The sequence below is a fragment of the Cherax quadricarinatus genome, chromosome 5 (genome assembly GCF_038502225.1).
Source record: "Cherax quadricarinatus isolate ZL_2023a chromosome 5, ASM3850222v1, whole genome shotgun sequence".
NCBI lineage: Eukaryota > Metazoa > Arthropoda > Malacostraca > Decapoda > Parastacidae > Cherax > Cherax quadricarinatus.
In genome coordinates, this window is record NC_091296.1 from 72,821,788 (window position 1) to 72,844,953 (window position 23,166).

Here is a 23,166-nt window from a genome sequence, read left to right on the forward strand (position 1 = left end):
AACTATGTTGAGTTAGGCGCAAGAATTAACAACTGAGAGTCTATACAGCGAAATGAATTGTTTGTCATCGTAATGGCACTAAAGTTAATTTGTAACTCTGAGCTTGAATCTATGATTATTACTATACACAAATAACCCTCACATAAAAGAGAGAAGCTTACGACGACGTTTCGGTCCGACTTGGACCATTTACAAAGTCACGGGTTATTTGTGTATCGTTCCAGTCACGGTATTGTGCCTTTTTTTGCTATTTATGATTATTACTAATTCTATGTCATCATTGAAGGCTCTTGACTCACATAATTACTCTAACATAGACACTAAACATTCAGAAAAAAGGAATTAATGTACAATTGTTATAGATTCTATCACACATCGCATTACTCTTTTATGATAAAGTTGATACGTTAGCCAAAAAAGTACCTTGAAGGAAAATGTAGAATATAACTTTGATATGACTGTGTCTAGCATTATCAATAATATTAGGAGAGAAGTAAATAATGAAACTGAATGTTGTAGGAATACAGATAACAGCATAGGTTGTTCTATAACCCAGTATGATAACGTGAAAGTAGATAAGTACGTTTATGTGAACATTGACAGATGTTGTAGTAGCCAGACTTAGGCTTGGTTACAAGTGCTTCTGGCAATTTGGCAGACACACAGATAATGATCAAACCTAATGCAAAGTATGTGGCCAACCCTATTGTCACTATCTTGAACACTGTGTGCTTTCTAGTCTATATACACAAATATCCCACACTGTGACTTTGTAAATGGTCCAAGTCAGACCGAAACGTCGTGGTCAGCTTCTCGCTCCTATGTGCGGGTTATTTGTGTATTGTTCCAGTCACGGTATTCTGCCTTTTTGGTCTTGACTGTTTACTTATTGAAAAATATAGAGATAGTATAATAACCTATGTGAAATGTAAAGATATCATGTTAATGAAAATAAGATACCAGGTATATTAAGCAAATTTCCAAAATTTGCTTGCAACAGATAAGTCAACTGTAGATATAAATCCAGATATACTCCTGTAAATTCTTTTGGGGCTTAGTTCTTAGACCTTCTGTGTATCTATATGCTCTTGCGCTACCGTCTACAGGATGGATATGAGGTACACAGTAAACTAGCCATTACCGTCTACAGGATGGATATGAGGTACACAGTAAAGTAGCCATTACTGTCTACAGGATGGATATGAGGTACACAGTAAACTAGCCATTACTGTCTACAGGATAGATATGAGGTACACAGTAAACTAGCCATTACCGTCTACAGGATGGATATGAGGTACACAGTAAACTAGCCATTACTGTCTACAGGATGGATATGAGGTACACAGTAAACTAGCCATTACCGTCTACAGGATGGATATGAGGTACACAGTAAACTAGCCATTACCGTCTACAGGATGGATATGAGGTACACAGTAAACTAGCCATTACCGTCTACAGGATGGATATGAGGTACACAGTAAACTAGCCATTACTGTCTACAGGATGGATATGAGGTACACAGTAAACTAGCCATTACCGTCTACAGGATGGATATGGGGTACACAGTAAACTAGCCATTACTGTCTACAGGATGGATATGAGGTACACAGTAAACTACCCATTACCGTCTACAGGATGGATATGAGGTACACAGTAAACTAGCCATTACCGTCTACAGGATGGATATGAGGTACACAGTAAACTAGCCATTACCGTCTACAGGATGGATATGAGGTACACAGTAAACTAGCCATTACTGTCTACAGGATAGATATGAGGTACACAGTAAACTAGCCATTACCGTCTACAGGATGGATATGAGGTACACAGTAAACTAGCCATTACCGTCTACAGGATGGATATGAGGTACACAGTAAACTAGCCATTACTGTCTACAGGATGGATATGAGGTACACAGTAAACTAGCCATTACCGTCTACAGGATGGATATGGGGTACACAGTAAACTAGCCATTACTGTCTACAGGATGGATATGAGGTACACAGTAAACTAGCCATTACCGTCTACAGGATGGATATGAGGTACACAGTAAACTAGCCATTACCGTCTACAGGATGGATATGAGGTACACAGTAAACTAGCCATTACCGTCTACAGGATGGATATGAGGTACACAGTAAACTAGCCATTACTGTCTACAGGATAGATATGAGGTACACAGTAAACTAGCCATTACCGTCTACAGGATGGATATGAGGTACACAGTAAACTAGCCATTACCGTCTACAGGATGGATATGAGGTACACAGTAAACTAGCCATTACCGTCTACAGGATGGATATGAGGTACACAGTAAACTAGCCATTACTGTCTACAGGATAGATATGAGGTACACAGTAAACTAGCCATTACCGTCTACAGGATGGATATGAGGTACACAGTAAACTTGCCATTACTGTCCACAGGATAGATATGAGGTACACAGTAAACTTGCCATTACTGTCTACAGGATGGATATGGGGTACACAGTAAACTTGCCATTACTGTCCACAGGATAGATATGAGGTACACAGTAAACTTGCCATTACTGTCCACAGGATGGATATGGGGTACACAGTAAACTTGCCATTACTGTCCACAGGATAGATATGAGGTACGCAGTAAACTTGCCATTACTGTCTACAGGATGGATATGGGGTACACAGTAAACTTGCCATTACTGTCCACAGGATAGATATGAGGTACACAGTAAACTTGCCATTACTGTCCACAGGATAGATATGAGGTACACAGTAAACTTGCCATTACTGTCCACAGGATAGATATGAGGTACACAGTAAACTAGCCATTACTGTCCACAGGATGGATATGGGGTACACAGTAAACTGACAGCTTCGGCGGCAAAATCCAATGAAGGCTTCATGAAGGCTTGTGGTTCCCAGCTGTCGTTAATTTAAGACAGTCCGCGCTAGAACAAGTGACAGACCAGCGGGAGAGTCACACAGGATGTGTGGGCCCATACATGGGATGAAGAGGAGTGTTGATAACATGTGTTACGTGCCACTAGTGGTGCACATGTTGTGGCTGCATGAATTAGACAGCTGTGAAGCTGTAGGAAAACTCATACGCAGAAAACTGCATGTCATGTTTGTTTTTCGTTGTGGCAAAAAAAAAAAATATGAATCGTAAAAGGACTGTGGACACACGTTATCTTCGGTAACAACGTGTTAAGAATTCTTGAGCACAGGTGGTTGTAATAGTTTTACCTCTAGTGCTTGTACAAAAATTAAAAAAAAAATAATCCCATTATTGTTGAATGAGTGAAGTGAGGTGATCACTCTGCTGGTGAGATGATGACTGTAGGTATACAGCAGATTACCAGCATCTTAACTTCTCTGACATAAGCTGTATAGCCCTTGTGGCTTAGCGCTTCTTTTTGATTATAATAATCTCTGACATAAACTTGGTGAAGCACGTTTTGAATACATTTCTCATTTAGATTACTCAATATAACCAGTATGGTCGTTTGGTCGTACTCACTGACCTGGCGGCCGTTGACACTATGACTGACATGGACAGCCATGGTATAAACGGGTATATATGCACTATAGTAGGTAACATCTTATACGTATATACAGCACGCACCAGCGGTTGCCTCATGCCCCGCCCCGGCCATTACACCAAGACTCCAGCCAAAAAGATTTTTTTATATCAGATACATTAGCAACAACAAACGTTACTCCCACCTGAAGTGTGTGTGTGTGTGTGTGTGTGTGTGTGTGTGTGTGTGTGTGTGTGTGTGTGTGTGTGTGAAAAAAGCGCCATAGGCTGGTTCAGAAACTTTTTCCATCTCTCTCTCGGCCACTCACAGCAATTGTCTTGATGCTCCGCCCACAAAGGATGGAAGGCTGTGTCCACTAACTTACTTCCTTTAATAAAGGGGGAAAAAATCTGTCTCGATCTCTTCTTTTCGGACTTTCAGTATATGATGTTATAGGTGTTTAAAAGTGGATATGTTGACCGTACCTGTGTCTTGTGATATTATTGACCCCGGCCAGCCCTCTCTCACCCTTTACATACACACACACACACACACACACACACACACACACACACACACACACACACACACACACACACACACACACACACACACACACACATATATATATATATATATATATATATATATATATATATATATATATATATATATTTGTTGCGTGCTTTGTCCCAGGGTTCGTGGGTTCGGGTCTCCTTCGACCGGAGATTGTAAAAATCCCAAGTCGGTCGATGCATGCAGGGGATGAGATGAAATAGTTAACTAACACCACCTACCTGAATGCTGGCTGCCTTGGATCAAAACGTCTAGCGTTAGCTGGACGCCAAGGTATTGGTCCAGTGTGGTACGGTAGTTAAAGCACTGCGTACCTTGTCCCAATTTTCGTAGGTTCGAGTCTCCTTCGACCAAAGATTAGTGTTTGTGAACATTTCGCCTGTTCTGCGAATTCTAAACAAAAAAAAAACACACACGCACACACACATATATATATCGTGTGTTTTTAACTCATTTGGTGTTTACATTGTTTCTTGCTAATGCTGATTTTTATTGTTTTTCTCGTTAATTTTTTTGTTTTCCTGTTACTAGTCATTTTCGTGTTCACTTGATGACCAGCTTCGTCTGTCTCTCCCTCAGATCGGGGACTCCCTCTTCTACGACCTGCCTCGCATGCGTCTTGACGGAGGTGCTCGTGCGTTCAGGAGACGCTGGGGGTACGAGCTGACTCCTCCACCCACGCTGGTGGAGGAGGAGGAGGAGAACGACGAGGATCCATACTCCATCCTCCACGACGACGACAACCTCAGCTTCGGCGAGACCAGGTCACTCAGGGACGACTACCTCTTCCACTCTTCTCAAGGTGAGTCCACTTCTGAGTGTTAGTGACCGATTTCAACGAGAATTGAAGTCGGTTTGTCTCGTGGTTGATAAGGCAGTCCATAGGGAGGCCTGGTGTGGGGATGGGCCACAGAGGCGATGAATCCCAAAGGCATCCACATGTCGTAGGGGTTCTTAAAGGAGATTTGAGGGTTGAAGGTAGACACACTTGTTGGATGGTAACGCTATATTGTCAGACTGTGGTAATGGGAGATGGAGCCCAGCCTGCCTTGTCCTGCCTATGTCTACACACCGACTGAGAGGGAGGCAGAGGTACGAACGTCCACATGCGCATCCCGTGACGTCACACAGTCACTCGGCCTAAAAGGGATCTTCTATATAAATCACATGGATGGTACTATGATACGCTATATAACACATATAAGGGGGATCAGCAACTATGCTGACAGCTCGGTCATGTTACGTATGTCGTCTCGACATACACTACTATACTATAGGCTGAACAGGCAGGTGGTTCTGGGCTGATTCTATACAATAACAAAGACATATATAACTTAGAACTAATGGATGGTATCATAATGGATGTTAACATAATGAGTTTTACGTAATGGGTGTTAGCGTAATCACTTTTAAAGTAATGCATTACGACTTATAAGAACAATTCATTGTACAATATGGATGGAATTGATCGATCGTTCTGTATTCATGCACTCTACGGATTCTGAGGAAATAAATGTATATATACAAGGTGAAATTAACAGCAAAGACATCTGGTGCGCACTCAGATCATTACTGTCAAATTCTCAGGATACGAAGGGAACGTGAACATGAAAAAAAAAATTCTGAAAAAAACTGATCGGTTAATAACAAACAGTTGACAATTTCCTTCATCTCGGACATCTAGTTATACAGACTATGTACATTTAAACCCAATTCTGCGAGGGTGAGGTTTACATATGCAGAATGGTTATCATCTCTGGGAGGATCGAATTCCTCTGCAATGGCTAACATATGCCTTAACTGAGGGAGATCTGAACGAGTATCTACAAAAGATACTTGTGGGTTTCTCATTGCTTGTCGAGTACGCAGGGAGTAACGACATTCAGGTTGATTATCTGACTGAGTATTTGAGGTGGAGGGTACAGAGTCAAGAGGGTTTTCAAAGCATCTGTCACATTAGTCTGGATAGCAATATCATCAACATCACATACTAATTTCATATGATCTAAATGCGATTCTTTATACTTACCAGTACTAATGTCTTTAACCTTATACTTATTGCCAGAGATATGTTCTACAACTCGATAAGGTCCGACAAACTTTTGATCGAGCTTAGGCATTTCGGATGTTTTGTTGAAATTTGTCAGCATTACTCTTGAACCTACTTTAACTTTTGATGGCTTAGCACGGCTATTAGTTACTCTAGTAAATTCTGCTGTTGATTTATGAAGTGTTTCACGGATTCTTCTAAAAACACTTTGAGCTAAGCTGGTACGAGTTGCTACGAAATCATCAGGGTTGTAATTAGGTTTCGGAGTGGAATATAACAACTCATAGGGTAAACACTTGTCTACACCATACAATGCATAATGTGGAGTATCACCTATGGAAGCATTGTAAGCAGAATTTATGGCACATTGGACATCTGGTATAACTTCATCCCAAGTTTCACTATTGGGGTTGATAGTGGCTCTCAGGACATCAAGTACTTTCTTATTGGTTCGTTCAGCTAACCCATTGCTGGCAGGATGATGAGGAACAATGGTGGATTTAGAGATCTTGTACAAAGTACACAAATTTTCAAGAATCTCATTACAGAATTCACCTCCATTATCTGTTACTAGGGACTTAGGTGTGGTATGCCTGCAGATAATGCGTTCTTTAAACGCTTTAGCTACTGTCTCTGCAGTCTTATCTGCAATAGGAACTAACTCACAATATCTGGTGAAATGGTCTACCATAACACACAGATGTTTGTTGCCTTGGAGGGAACATTTAAAATTGGTTAACAAATCAAGGGCAACTCTTTCCCACGGTTCGCTAGTGGTTGGGTACACTTGGATTGGATTAGGACCATTGACATTTCCTTTATGTTGCATACAAACACTACATTTCTTAACATACTCTGAGATGTCAGTTGCCATACATGGCCAAAAGTACTTCATTCTGGCTTGTTTCACAGAACGATCCATACCAGGGTGTGCAACACCTGGTGCATCATGAACTAGCTGTAGAGCTACGTTCACTAGTGACTGTGGAATTACTAACTGGTACACTCTTCTACTTGGAGTACCCAATTCGGCTGTTCGATACAGTAATTCTTGGCTCATTACAAAGTCACTGATGGGTGGTGGTGGCTTCACAGTAAGAATAAGATCTTCCTGGAGCAGGAATCGAATCACCAGAACACAAGGGATCGGCTCTTTCTTACTGGAGGAATGAACAAACTCGGTGGAGTGGATGACTCTCCCCGGTTGAAAAAATAACGTTATAACACGCAATATGAGCAAGGGAGAACGAATCTACTATCTCTCACTGCAAGCACAGGGAAAGGAAATGAACACGGTCAACAATACTGATATTCAATCTGGGTCACACACAGTGACACGAGGTATCAACTATGAAGAAACTACACTTACAAACGTTAACAACATGTGAAAGTTACTCGAGAAATAACTTCTTACATTGCACGAATTACTGTCAACTAGGATGGCACTAGCCGCAATCTTGTCCTACCTATGTCTACACACCGACTGAGAGGGAGGCAGGGGTACGAACGTCCACATGCGCATCCCGTGACGTCACACAAACAGTCACTCGGCCTAAAAGGGATCTTCTATATAAAGCACATGGATGGTACTATGATACGCTATACAACACATATAAGGGGGATCAGCAACTATGCTGACACACAGGTAAACCACAGAGACAATTACATGGCTATAGATTCTGTATCCACGAACTTGCCACGGGTGGTCCAATTACGGCGGGCCCACGGGTTGATTTTTTTTTTTTTTGTGGCCCGTGAGCACTCATATTATATTGATTTAATTTTGTTCTGTAAAAAAACATTAAAGTATCAGCGACGGTAAGGCTATGTATATGAAACAATACTAGATTACTTGAATGACAACGTGACAGTAGACTGAGAGTGTGACTCTATGACCATGATTAGTATATAGTAATGACGTGTCCTTTACGCAAGAAGCTTCACCTGTTCATTGTGTATTTAAGAAAAGATTGATTTTGCACACTTTACTTTTTATCGTGAACTCATGGTAGATGATATCGAGTCAGACTTTTCAAGAAAAACTGAAACCACATGGAAGTTAATGTGGAGACACAGTTACCAGAAATTCAGCTTGAACTGTGTGAACTGCAGTCTGGCCCTTTGTTACTTGCGAAGAAAAATGAAAATTAGGCGAGTTTCTGGAAATTGGTCTGTAAGGATAGATTCCTCAAGCTGAGAGACTCTGAAATAAAGCTGCACTTTGTGTTCGGTAATACATATGTATGTGAATGTACGTTTTCTACTATGAAAGAAGTCAAATCTAAAACCAGAAATTAGATGGGAAATGAAACACTGGACGCGTGTCTTCGACTTGCCACTACCAACATCGGAATCGATGAAAGAAACGCCTCGACCCCAGACATCTCATTAGTAGGTAAGAATATGAGTAGCATTATTTACGTATAAATTCAGAGCCTTTAAAAAAATCTTGTTTGCTTCTTGACCTGCAGACCCGACCTACAACCTTTATATCACTAAAATATCATATAATATTTTTTTGTAATCTTAGTATATATATATATATATATATATATATATATATATATATATATATATATATATATATATATATATATATATATATATATATATATATATATATATATATATATAATTTAATTTGTGGCCCTTGACTTACAAGTTTAGTGGTAAAGTAGCCAATGGTGTCGAAGAAGTTGGACGACCCTGAAATTTATAGATACAATGATGGTAACTATATACTAGTGGGAGACAGCAGGTTACCTCTAAATTCAAATTTATTCATTTCTTTGCAAAGAGTACATTGAGATTATGTATTTACAATAATGGGTTGCAGTGCAAAGAGAGCCTCTTATGACTAGGCATTATAGGCCTAGTGTCAGTCCATGACTGACCGAAATTTAGTCTTAGCTTTCCTGACCATATTGTTGGGCAGTTGTGAATTGTTCCAGCCACGGTATTGTGGGTTATGAATTGTTCCAGCCACGGTATTGTGGGTTGTGAATTGTACCAGCCACGGTATTGTGGGTTATGAATTGTTCCAGCCACGGTATTGTGGGTTATGAATTGTTCCAGCCACGGTATTGTGGGTTATGAATTGTTCCAGCCACGGTATTGTGGGTTATGAATTGTTCCAGCCACGGTATTGTGGGTTGTGAATTGTTCCAGCCACGGTATTGTGGGTTATGAATTGTTCCAGCCACGATATTGTGGGTTATGAATTGTTTCACCCACGGTATTGTGGGTTGTGAATTGTTCCAGCCACGGTATTGTGGGTTATGAATTGTTCCAGCCACGATATTGTGGGTTATGAATTGTTTCACCCACGGTATTGTGGGTTATGAATTGTTCCAGCCACGGTATTGTGGGTTGTGAATTGTTCCAGCCACTGTATTGTGGGTTATGAATTGTTCCACCCACGGCATTGTGGGCTGTGAATTGTTCCAGCCACTGTATTGTGGGTTATGAATTGTTCCAGCCACGGTATTGTGGGTTATGAATTGTTCCAGCCACGGTATTGTGGGTTATGAATTATTCCAACCACGGTATTGTGGGTTATGAATTGTTCCACCCACGGTATTGTGGGTTGTGAATTGTTCCAGCCACGGTATTGTGGGTTATGAATTGTTCCAGCCACGGTATTGTGGGTTATGAATTGTTCCAACCACGGTATTGTGGATTATGAATTGTTCCAGCCACGGTATTGTGGGTTGTGAATTGTTCCAGCCACGGTATTGTGGGTTATGAATTGTTCCAGCCCCGGTATTATGGGTTATGAATTGTTTCACCCACGGTATTGTGGGTTATGAATTGTTCCAGCCACGGTATTGTGAGTTATGAATTGTTCCAGCCACGGCATTGTGGGTTATGAATTGTTCCAGCCACGGTATTGTGGGTTGTGAATTGTTCCAGCCACTGTATTGTGGGTTATGAATTGTTCCAGCCACGTTATTGTGGGTCATGAATTGTTCCAGCCACGGTATTGGGGGTATGAATTGTTCCAACCACGGTATTGTGGTTATGAATTATTCCAGCCACGGTATTGTGGGTTATGAAGTGTTCCAGCCACGGTATTGTGGGTTATGAATTGTTCCAGCCACGGTATTGTGGGTTATGAATTGTTCCAGCCACGGTATTGTGGGTTATGAATTGTTCCAGCCACGGTATTGGGGTATGAATTGTTCCAACCACGGTATTGTGGGTTATGAATTATTCCAGCCACGGTATTGTGGGTTGTGAATTGTTCCAGCCACGGTATTGTGGGTTATGAATTGTTCCAGCAACTGTATTGTGGGTTATGAAGTGTTCTAACCACGGTATTGTGGGTTGTGAATTGTTATGTGTGAATTGTTACAGCTACTGTATTGTGGGTTATGAATTGTTCCAACCACGGTATTGTGGATTATGAATTGTTCCAGCCACGGTATTGGGGTATGAATTGTTCCAACCACGGTATTGTGGGTTATGAATTATTCCAGCCACGGTATTGTGGGTTATGAAGTGTTCCAGCAACGGTATTGTGGGTGGTGAATTGTTCCAGCCACGGTATTGTGGGTTATGAATTGTTCCACCCACGGTATTGTGGGTTGTGAATTGTTCCAGCCACGGTATTGTGGGTTATGAATTGTTCCAGCCACGATATTGTGGGTTATGAATTGTTTCACCCACGGTATTGTGGGTTATGAATTGTTCCAGCCACGGTATTGCGGGTTATGAATTGTTCCAGCCACGGTATTGTGGGTTATGAATTGTTCCAGCCACGGTATTGTGGGTTGTGAATTATTCCAGCCACGGTATTGTGGGTTATGAATTGTTCCACCCACGGTATTGTGGGTTATGAATTGTTCCACCCACGGTATTGTGGGTTGTGAATTATTCCAGCCACGGTATTGTGGGTTATGAATTGTTCCAGCCACGGTATTGTGGGTTATGAATTGTTTCACCCACGGTATTGTGGATTATGAATTGTTCCACCCACGGTATTGTGGGTTGTGAATTGTTCCAGCCACGGTATTGTGGGTTATGAATTGTTCCAGCCACGGTATTGTGGGTTATGAATTGTTTCACCCACGGTATTGTGGGTTGTGAATTGTTCCAGCCACGGTATTGTGGGTTATGAATTGTTCCAGCCACGGCATTGTGGGTTATGAATTGCTCCAGCCACGGTATTGTGGGTTGTGAATTGTTCCAGCCACGGTTTTGTGGGTTGTGAATTGTTCCAGCCACGTTTTTGTGGGTTGTGAATTGTTCCAGCCACGTTTTTGTGGGTTATGAATTGTTCCAGCCCCGGTATTGTGGGTTATGAATTGTTCCAGCCACGGTGTTGGGGGTATGAATTGTTCCAACCACGGTATTTTGGGTTATGAATTATTCCAGCCACGGTATTGTGGGTTATGAATTGTTCCAGCCACGGTATTGGGGGTATGAATTGTTCCAACCACGGTATTTTGGGTTATGAATTATTCCAGCCACGGTATTGTGGGTTATGAATTGTTCCAGCCACGGTATTGGGGGTATGAATTGTTCCAATCACGGTATTTTGGGTTATGAATTATTCCAGCCACGGTATTGTGGGTTATGAATTGTTCCAGCAACTGTATTGTGGGTTATGAAGTGTTCCAGCCACGGTATTGTGGGTTATGAATTGTTCCAGCAACTGTATTGTGGGTTATGAAGTGTTCTAACCACGGTATTGTGGGTTGTGAATTGTTATGTGTGAATTGTTACAGCAACAGTATTGTGGGTTATATGTGAATGATTCCAGCCACTGAATTTGTGCGTTATGAATTATTACAGGTACCGTATTGTATGTTTATTCTTCACGTGTATGAAGTGCATCGTAGATCCCACAGTTGCAGCAGTGAAACTTGAAACATGCAGGCGCTGCACGCCTCACCAAACGAATGCAGGCGTTGCATACCTTATCAGATGAATGTAGCTGTGATTTCAGGCGCTATAGGCCTCATCAGATTAATATTGAGGTGAATGAGTGCAGGCGCTACAGGCCTCGTCAAATGGAGGCAGGGATGTGTGCAAGGTGGAATGACAGTCCTGGAGACAGTAGGCGACGTACAGATGACGACTACAAGGCAGGCGAAACGCCGCTTCAGTCAAGACACCTAGTGTTGAACACATGTCTCGCTCATCAGCGAGTGTTAGTCACATAACTGTCCTCTCAGTGAAGCTTTTGGTCATTTAGACAAAGACCTGTTACCCCTGGCTGGCTCACCGGGCCGTGACTAATGCTGCTCTATTTTGTAACAACAGTGATCAAAATAAGATTGAAAATTTCTTACTGAAACGGTGTTTTATTCCTCAAGTAGTGCGTTTCTTGCATCTCCCTCTCTCTATTTGTCTATTTTTCTTTTTCTTATTTTTCTCTTTCTTTCCTCTCTCTCTCTTTCCTCTCTCTCTCTCTTTCCTCTCTCTCTCTCTTTCCTCTCTCTCTCTCTTTCCTCTCTCTCTCTTTCCTCTCTCTCTCTTTCCTCTCTCTCTCTTTCCTCTCTCTCTCTTTCCTCTCTCTCTCTTTCCTCTCTCTCTCTTTCCTCTCTCTCTCTTTCCTCTCTCTTTCCTCTCTCTCTCTCTTTCCTCTCTCTCTCTCTCTCCTCTCTCTCTCTCTCCTCTCTCTCTCTTTCCTCTCTCTCTCTCTCTCTCTCTCTCTCTCTCTCTCTCTCTCTCTCTCTCTCTCTCTCTCTCTCTCTCTCGTTCATTCGTTCGTTCGTTGTATTAGAAGCTTAGAGTGTACGGTTTTTGCAACCTTCTACATGTTTTATCCCGGAAGTTCAACATTACATGACTCAACATGGTCCAAATTACTAGTAATTTAAGAGTCTCCCGCATGAGGTGTCTGCATACGTTTTCTTTGATAACATTAAGAAGTCCGTTTTCTGTGGTAGTGCCGTATTGCAACATAAACTATAATATATTTATCTTCACTTGCCGTCATATGTAGGTTTTTAGTTTGCTGTTATAGCATAGTCTTGCGGGTACACAAGTAATAAGGGCTCACGTAAATAATACATCATGCAGATTTAACCTAGACTATTGGAAATGAGTCAAATTGATTTTATTGGATTCTCCATGTAAATAAGCTAGATCCCCAGTAGAAATAAGTCACTGTGTCTGACTTTTTGGGTGATCCTAGGTAATTTACACTGTGGATGATAATTGTACTCATGTGTACCTGCACCTAAATATACTTACTTAATATAAATGTCTTACGTAGTAAGAAATGTATAACTTGCCCATCAGGATAACCCAAGAATGTCAGAGAAAATTATTACTTTCATTGTGGTTCGTGCAATATATTATTAGAGCTTAGCTGTAAGATACAGTAGAAAACACTCATGATTATAACCTTAAAAATTGCAACAAGTAAGTAACTCAACTACGTGAAAATCACTTATAATAAAGAGGTACAATAGGAATAAAGTAAACTTGAGTTATTTACATGAACTTTTAGTAAGGGAACTCGAGCAAGAACTTAAACATTGTTACACTGGAAAACTTTCTCACCTAATTAGAGTTTCATAGGAGGTGCAAGCATGCCACTGCTGCCGCTGGCCACATCCTGTCGTAACCCAGGCTTCGTGAGTGTTGAATCTGGCGAGGACGGCGGTGGCTTTGTTTTTGCCTCGTGGTCACCAGCTCAGTGGGTACTTGTGGCAAGCCTCATAAACACAAGAAGCTTGGCAGACGGTGCAAGATACATCAGGTGAAAACCAGAGGCGCTATGAGTACACTGAGAGAGAACTCAGTAAGTGTGAGGGGCCCAAGACTGTAATAAGCTCCCTTCATTTATAAGGGGAGCAGTACAGTATGACCCTAGTGGATTTAGCGCTTCTGTTTTATTATAATAATAGTAATACATAAGAGGAAACACCAACACATCCCTGGCTGTCTTGACGAGGAAACTCGTTGAGTTCCTGAAGTCAGTTCCTTCTCCACTGGGCTTTGTTGCTAACGTTGATGTGCATGCCGGGTGGGGGGGATAGCAGTCTGATCGATCACTTCCGGTCTAGGACCAGCAGCTGGAGGGTCACCTTTTCACACCTAGGTGTTACTTCCGGTTTTGACCATGACCTCGCCCTCGAGACTACCTCACCCTTGACCCCCCAACCAGTACCCCCCTCCCACGACCCCCCCCCCCCCCCTTCGCGACCCCCGCCGTCGCGCCCGCGCGCCCGCCCGCGCCCTTCGCGACCCCCGCCCGCGCGCCCGCCCGCGCCCTTCGCGAGCCCCGCCCGCGCCTTCTGCTGTGCCTTCTGCAGCGTCGTCCGGATCGCCCCCGCGCCTCGATTTTTTTTTCCGATTTTTTTCGAATTTTTTTTGAATTTCATTTTCTTGTGCTCTCCATCTCCTCAGATCAAGTTTTTAAGGTTCCCCCTCTCACTTTCACCCCCATCCCAAAATTTCTCGATATTACCAAGTTTTTGGATTCCCCCCTATGGGGGTTTCGAAAGTCTCCATCTCCTCAGATCAAATTTTTAAGGTTCCCCCTCCCACTTTCACCCCCCAATCCCAAAAATTTCTCGATAATACAAGTTTTGGATTCCCCCCTATGGGGGTTTCGAAATTCTTATGATCTCCTCGGATCCCCCCTCCCACTTTCACCCACACCCCAAAATTTCTCGAAATTACCAAGTTTCTCCATTCCTCAGATCAATTCTTTTTGGATACCCCTCCTTTCACACCCCATCCCCAAACAATTTCTCAATATTACCAAGTTTTTGGATCCCCCCCCCCTATGGGGGTTTCGAAATTCTTATGATCTCCTCGGATCAAATTTTTGAGGTTCCCCCTCCCCCCACTTTCACCCACCTCCCACCTCAAATTTTTCTCGATAATACAAGTTTTGGATTCCCCCCCTATGGGGGTTTCGAAATTCTTATGATCTCCTCGGATCCCCCTCCCACTTTCACCCCCACCCCAAAATTTCTCGAAATCAAAGTCTCCATCTCCTTGGATCAAATTTTTGGATTACCCCTCTCACTTTCACTCCCACCCCAAAATTTCTCGATAATACCAAGACTCCATCTCCTTGGATCAAGGTTTTTGGATTCCCCCCTCTGGGGGTAAGCATTCAAAATAGACTCCTCCTATGGGGGCATGCTTACTACAGGTCTAAACAAGTCAAATGACCTAAGAAGGGTGTTTACTCGGCGGTCAGTGACGTCACCCCACCTGTGTTTACTCGACGGTCAGTGACGTCACGCGATGACCCCCACACGCACAGGCTGAATCTTGTCTACCCTTTTAGTTAATAATGGGACATCAGAAAGGCGCATTTTTTCGTTAATACCCACAATTTCTTTACAACACAAGTCTAGACATTTTTAACTATTTCATCTCAGGTCACTCCCCACGAAGTAACCTCCCCCCCACCCTCCCAAACCCTCACACTCCAACCAACACCTCACAATTTTCACTCATAACTCCAATTTTTCTCGTTTTAACCCTTTTTGTTCATTAAAGTTAATAAGGGGACACAGTACATCAGAAAGTCACCACATCGCTTACATCCACTTTCGTTAAATTCACTACTCACAATTTTACATATTACGAAGTTAAAATACGCACTTTTACTTTGAACATCTTCAAAAACACTCTCATAAATCATTTGAATACTCACAAAAATACCTTTATACATTTCCAAACAACACTGAAATACTCCAAAAACATCATTCGAACACCCCCAAATCACCTCTGAATACTCCCAGAACACCTTCATAAGTACTCTCATAATCATTTGTACACCTTCAAAAAACACCTTTTGAATACTCACATAAACACCCTTGAACACCTTCAAAACACCCTTCAACACACTCAAAACACCTTTGAACACCTTTGAACATTTCCAAAACACTATTTGAGTACTCCCAAATAAGATTTGACATCTCTAATTTATCTGCACTTACACATTTCATTAAATTACAACTCATCCCCTCAGTCTCCAGACTAGGCATTTTCTCGTTTTTACCCTTTTAGTTCATTAAAGTTATTAAGGGGACACAATACATCAGAAAAAAGTCACAAAAACTAACTCAAACACTTTACTTTGAACACCCCCAAAGTACTCTCATAATCATTTGAATACTCACATAAACACCCTTGAACACCTTCAAAACACCTTTGAATATCGTTTTAAACTAATTTCATCACAACCCACTTATATCATCTTTTTTCGGTAACTCTAATTCGACTACACTACCCTCATCAATTACCAACAAATTTTACTCGTTTTAACTAATGTCATCACTGTAACCAAGATTTTCACAAAAAAAAAACTCTATGACACCTAACACACACGCACACACACACCCCACAACACCCACAATTTTTCTCGTTTTAACCCTTTTAGTTCATTAAAGTTAATAAGGGGACACAGTACATCAGAAAGTCACAACAACAACATCCACAACCCACAATTTTTTCTCGTTTTAGCTAATTTCATCAGAAAAAGTCCCAACAACAACCCACTTATAACATCTTTTTTCGGTATCTCTAGTTCGACAACAACACCCACATCCCACAACACCCACGAACATTTCCAAAACACTATTTGAGTACTCCCAATTACACCACTGATTACTACTAAAACACCACTGAATTCAATCAAAACACCCTTCAACACCTTCAAACACCCTTGAACACCTTCAAAACACTCTTGAACACCTTCAAAATCACCTTTGAACATTTCCAATCAACACTGAAACACTTCCAAAAAACACAATTTGAGTACTCCCAATTACACCACTAAATACTACTAAAACACCGCTGAATTCAATCAAAACACCCTTCAACACCTTCAAAACACCTTTGAACACCTTCAAAACACCTTTGACACCTTCAAAAACACCTTTGAACATTTCCAATCAACACTGAAACACTTCCAAAAAAACACAATTTGAGTACTCCCAATTACACCACTGAATACTACTAAAACACCGCTGAATTCAATCAAAACACCCTTCAACACCTTCAAAACACCTTTGAACACCTTTGAACACCTTCAAAAAAACAACATTTGAACACACTCAAAACACCTTTGAACACCTTTGAACATTTCCAAACAACACTGAAACACTTCCAAAAACACCATTTGAGTACTCCCAAATACACCACTGAATACTAAAACACCACTGAATACACTCAAAACACCACCAAAATCACCATAAACTAAGATCAACACCCACATCCCACAACACCCACAACCCACAACACCCACAATTTTTTCTCGTTTTATCTAATTTCATCAGAAAGTCACAACACCCACACCCCCCATTTTTTTCTCGTTTTAACCCTTTTAGTTCATTAAAGTTAATAAGGGGACACACTACATCAGAAAAAGTCCCAACAACAACCCACTTATAACATTTTTTTTTCGGTATCTCTAGTTCGACAACAACACCCACAACACCCACATCCCACAACACCCATGAACATTTCCAAAACACTATTTGAGTACTCCCAATTACACCACTGATTACTACTAAAACACCGCTGAATTCAATCAAAACACCCTTCAACACCTTCAAACACCCTTGAACACCTTCAAAACACTCTTGAACACTTTTCAAAAACACCTTTGAACATTTCCAATCAACACTGAAACACTTCCAAAAACACCATTTGAGTACTCCCAATTACACCACTGATTACTACTAAAACACCGCTGAATTCAATCAAAACACCCTTCAACACCTTCAAACACCCTTGAACACACTCAAAACACCCTTCAACACCTTCAAAACACCTTTGAACACCTTCAAAACACCTTTGAACACATTCAAAACACTCTCATAATCATTTGAACACACTCAAAACACCTTTGAATAACCTCAAAACACCTTCGAACACCTTCAAAACACCCTTGAACACCCTTGATCACCTTCAAAAAAACAACATTTGAACACACTCAAAACACCTTTGAACACCTTTGAACATTTCCAAACAACACTGAAACACTTCCAAAAACACCATTTGAGTACTCCCAAATACACCACTGAATACTAAAACACCACTGAATACACTCAAAACACCACCAAAATCACCATAAACTAAGATCAACACCCACATCCCACAACACCCACAACCCACAACACCCACAATTTTTTCTCGTTTTATCTAATTTCATCAGAAAGTCACAACACCCACACCCCCCATTTTTTTCTCGTTTTAACCCTTTTAGTTCATTAAAGTTAATAAGGGGCCACACTACATCAGAAAAAGTCACAAAAACAACCCACTTATAACGTCTTTTCGGTATCTCTAGTTCGACAACAACACCCACATCCCACATCACCCACATCCCACATCCCCCACACACACACACAGACACACACACACACATCCCTAACCTAGCCTAACCTAACCTAACTTATCCTAACATAACCTAACCTAACCTAACCTAACCTAACCTAACCTAACTTATCCTAACCTAGCCTAACCTAACCTAACCTTACCTAAATTATCCTAACCTAACCTAACCTAGCCTAACCTAACCTAACTTTAACCTAACCTAACCTAACCGAACCTACCCTAACCTAACCTTACCTAACCTAACCTAGCCTAACCTAACCTAACCTAACTTAACCTAACCCAACCTAACCTAACCTAACCTAGCCTAACCTAACTTAACCTAACCTAACCTAACCTACCCTAACCTAACCTAACCTAACCTATCTTAACCTTACCTAACCTAACCTAGCCGAACCTATCCTAACCTAACCTAAAATATATTGGAACACTTCCAAAATACATTAGAGTACTCCAGAATTACTTTGAACGACTCCATTTTTGGATATTTCCAAATTAGTTTTGAAAACTTTATCGTAAAATCGAACATTATTTTCTTGTTGGTAAAACACACTCAATGGTAGAAATATTTACTCGATTTCCGAATAGAAGCACTGTCCTCGCTCTGAGAGACTCATTGTGGGTCACCCCAACACATGGTGTAATGCGCTTCACACCCAAGGTAGAACATAACACCTGCGTCAACTCAGGACAGACAGGCGCCATGTAATGCGGGTAACATCCAAGGTAGAAAATCATCTCTTTCCAGACCAACTGTCTATCCTAACCTAACCTAACCTAACCTAATTCCTAACCTAACCTAACCTCACCTAACCGAACCTAACCTAACTCCATCAATCACCTCTATCCTAACCTAACCTAACCTAACCTAACCCAACCTAACTCCATCAAACACCTCTATCCTAACCTAACCTAACCTATCCTAACCTAACCTAACTCCATCAAACACCTCGAATACTACCTAACTTAACCTAACCTAACCTTACCTAACCTACCGAACCTAACCTAACCTAACCTAACCTATCCTAACCTGTCCCAACCTAACCTAACCTAACCTATCCTAACCTAACCTAACCTAACCTAACCTAACTTATCCTAAGCTAACCTAACCTAACTTATCCTAACCTAACCTATCCTAACCTAACCTAAACACTGACTAACTTTGAACCAACTCTGAACACCACTGATCTTCTTCAAAAAATGCTCTGCACATCATTTGAACACCTTCAAAAAAAACACCATCAAACACCTCCGAATACTCCCAAAAAAACACTACTGATTACTACCAAATCACCACTGAATACTGCCAATCACCGTCAAAATCACCAGAAACTAAGTTTAACATCACCATCTAACATCCTTTTTATAGAAATCCCCTCAAATCACTATAACCAAGAACTCCCTCCCCATTTGGCGCATAAAAAAAAAGCATGAACACAAACCTAATACGCAAACACTTAGTACATGATCACCATCAACTGAAAACATATCTTATACACACACATAATATAAGACAATCACCAACTACAATCACCCATGTTCACTTACCTCAAAATCACTAATATCACAGAAAACAATCATTTTTATAAACATTTCACACACACACACACACACACACAAAAAAAAAAAATCATATTTGACAATATCTAAGCGCACTCACCTCACTACCACCAACACACGATGTCTCACCTCACAGGACCGACGAGCTCACCTCCAGTGACGTCACACTCCCATTGTGTTACTTGGTGGTTGGTAACATCACACCTAACCCCCCTTGTTTCAACCTGTTGTACCCTACATTATCTAAGAACACTATATCCAAGACGATTACCAGATTTTATGATCCCCAACACCAAGATCACAGAAAACACACATTTTTATAATTATTCACACAAAAATCACGATCACCAATTCCATATCATGTTTACCGTCATCTATCAACACTAATCACCAAGATCACCAAAAAAAATCTAAGATCATGCATCTCAAAACTACTATGATCACTGAAAACACTTATTTTTTAAACATTCGCACAAAAATAAGACATACACAAAAATACCACAACACTTCCACCAACATCTATAACATAACATGAGCACTATAACATATCACTATCACAAAAAAAATAATACACAAACACCCACATATTATACATTTCAATTGGAAATTTAAGACATGAGACATACACACCAAATCTAAGACATTCACCTCCAACTAAGACATACACATCACCCCTAAAACTTCCTTCCTTATTCATTCCGTATATCTCCTAGAGCTGTTTTAACCCCGACGGTTCCATCACGACGTAGGAGCCAGAGGAACCATCACCACTCCAACACCACCTACTACACTCTGGCTCCTACGTCGTGATGGATCCGTCGGGGTTAAAACAGCTCTAGGAGATATACGGAATGAATAAGGAAGGAAGTTTTAGGGGTGATGTGTATGTCTTAGTTGGAGGTGAATGTCTTAGATTTGGTGTGTATGTCTCATGTCTTAAATTTCCAATTGAAATGTATAATATGTGGGTGTTTGTGTATTATTTTTTTTGTGATAGTGATATGTTATAGTGCTCATGTTATGTTATAGATGTTGGTGGAAGTGTTGTGGTATTTTTGTGTATGTCTTATTTTTGTGCGAATGTTTAAAAAATAAGTGTTTTCAGTGATCATAGTAGTTTTGAGATGCATGATCTTAGATTTTTTTTGGTGATCTTGGTGATTAGTGTTGATAGATGACGGTAAACATGATATGGAATTGGTGATCGTGATTTTTGTGTGAATAATTATAAAAATGTGTGTTTTCTGTGATCTTGGTGTTGGGGATCATAAAATCTGGTAATCGTCTTGGATATAGTGTTCTTAGATAATGTAGGGTACAACAGGTTGAAACAAGGGGGGTTAGGTGTGATGTTACCAACCACCAAGTAACACAATGGGAGTGTGACGTCACTGGAGGTGAGCTCGTCGGTCCTGTGAGGTGAGACATCGTGTGTTGGTGGTAGTGAGGTGAGTGCGCTTAGATATTGTCAAATATGATTTTTTTTTTTTTTGTGTGTGTGTGTGTGTGTGAAATGTTTATAAAAATGATTGTTTTCTGTGATATTAGTGATTTTGAGGTAAGTGAACATGGGTGATTGTAGTTGGTGATTGTCTTATATTATGTGTGTGTATAAGATATGTTTTCAGTTGATGGTGATCATGTACTAAGTGTTTGCGTATTAGGTTTGTGTTCATGCTTTTTTTTTATGCGCCAAATGGGGAGGGAGTTCTTGGTTATAGTGATTTGAGGGGATTTCTATAAAAAGGATGTTAGATGGTGATGTTAAACTTAGTTTCTGGTGATTTTGACGGTGATTGGCAGTATTCAGTGGTGATTTGGTAGTAATCAGTAGTGTTTTTTTGGGAGTATTCGGAGGTGTTTGATGGTGTTTTTTTTGAAGGTGTTCAAATGATGTGCAGAGCATTTTTTGAAGAAGATCAGTGGTGTTCAGAGTTGGTTCAAAGTTAGTCAGTGTTTAGGTTAGGTTAGGATAGGTTAGGTTAGGATAAGTTAGGTTAGGTTAGCTTAGGATAAGTTAGGTTAGGTTAGGTTAGGTTAGGTTAGGATAGGTTAGGTTAGGTTAGGTTGGGACAGGTTAGGATAGGTTAGGTTAGGTTAGGTTAGGTTCGGTAGGTTAGGTAAGGTTAGGTTAGGTTAAGTTAGGTAGTATTCGAGGTGTTTGATGGAGTTAGGTTAGGTTAGGATAGGTTAGGTTAGGTTAGGATAGAGGTGTTTGATGGAGTTAGGTTGGGTTAGGTTAGGTTAGGTTAGGTTAGGATAGAGGTGATTGATGGAGTTAGGTTAGGTTCGGTTAGGTGAGGTTAGGTTAGGTTAGGAATTAGGTTAGGTTAGGTTAGGTTAGGATAGACAGTTGGTCTGGAAAGAGATGATTTTCTACCTTGGATGTTACCCGCATTACATGGCGCCTGTCTGTCCTGAGTTGACGCAGGTGTTATGTTCTACCTTGGGTGTGAAGCGCATTACACCATGTGTTGGGGTGACCCACAATGAGTCTCTCAGAGCGAGGACAGTGCTTCTATTCGGAAATCGAGTAAATATTTCTACCATTGAGTGTGTTTTACCAACAAGAAAATAATGTTCGATTTTACGATAAAGTTTTCAAAACTAATTTGGAAATATCCAAAAATGGAGTCGTTCAAAGTAATTCTGGAGTACTCTAATGTATTTTGGAAGTGTTCCAATATATTTTAGGTTAGGTTAGGATAGGTTCGGCTAGGTTAGGTTAGGTAAGGTTAAGATAGGTTAGGTTAGGTTAGGTTAGGGTAGGTTAGGTTAGGTTAGGTTAAGTTAGGTAGGCTAGGTTAGGTTAGGTTAGGTTGGGTTAGGTTAAGTTAGGTTAGGTTAGGTTAGGCTAGGTTAGGTTAGGTAAGGTTAGGTTAGGGTAGGTTCGGTTAGGTTAGGTTAGGTTAGGTTAAGTTAGGTTAGGTTAGGCTAGGTTAGGTTAGGTTAGGATAATTTAGGTAAGGTTAGGTTAGGTTAGGCTAGGTTAGGATAAGTTAGGTTAGGTTAGGTTAGGTTAGGTTAGGTTAGGTTATGTTAGGATAAGTTAGGTTAGGTTAGGCTAGGTTAGGGATGTGTGTGTGTGTGTCTGTGTGTGTGTGTGGGGGATGTGGGATGTGGGTGATGTGGGATGTGGGTGTTGTTGTCGAACTAGAGA

General features: G+C 40.9%; 1 protein-coding gene across 5 annotated transcripts in view; it reads left to right on the plus strand.

Moving 5' to 3' along the window:
* LOC128685096 (uncharacterized) overlaps positions 1 to 23,166 on the plus strand; it is a 937,077-nt gene that overhangs the window by 325,824 nt on the left and 588,087 nt on the right. For all 5 annotated transcript variants that reach the window (XM_053771603.2, XM_053771605.2, XM_053771602.2 and 2 more), the window contains one exon: positions 4,658 to 4,880. In XM_053771603.2, the coding sequence (XP_053627578.2) occupies positions 4,658 to 4,880 (223 nt within the window). The remainder of the gene's footprint in view (positions 1 to 4,657; positions 4,881 to 23,166) is intronic.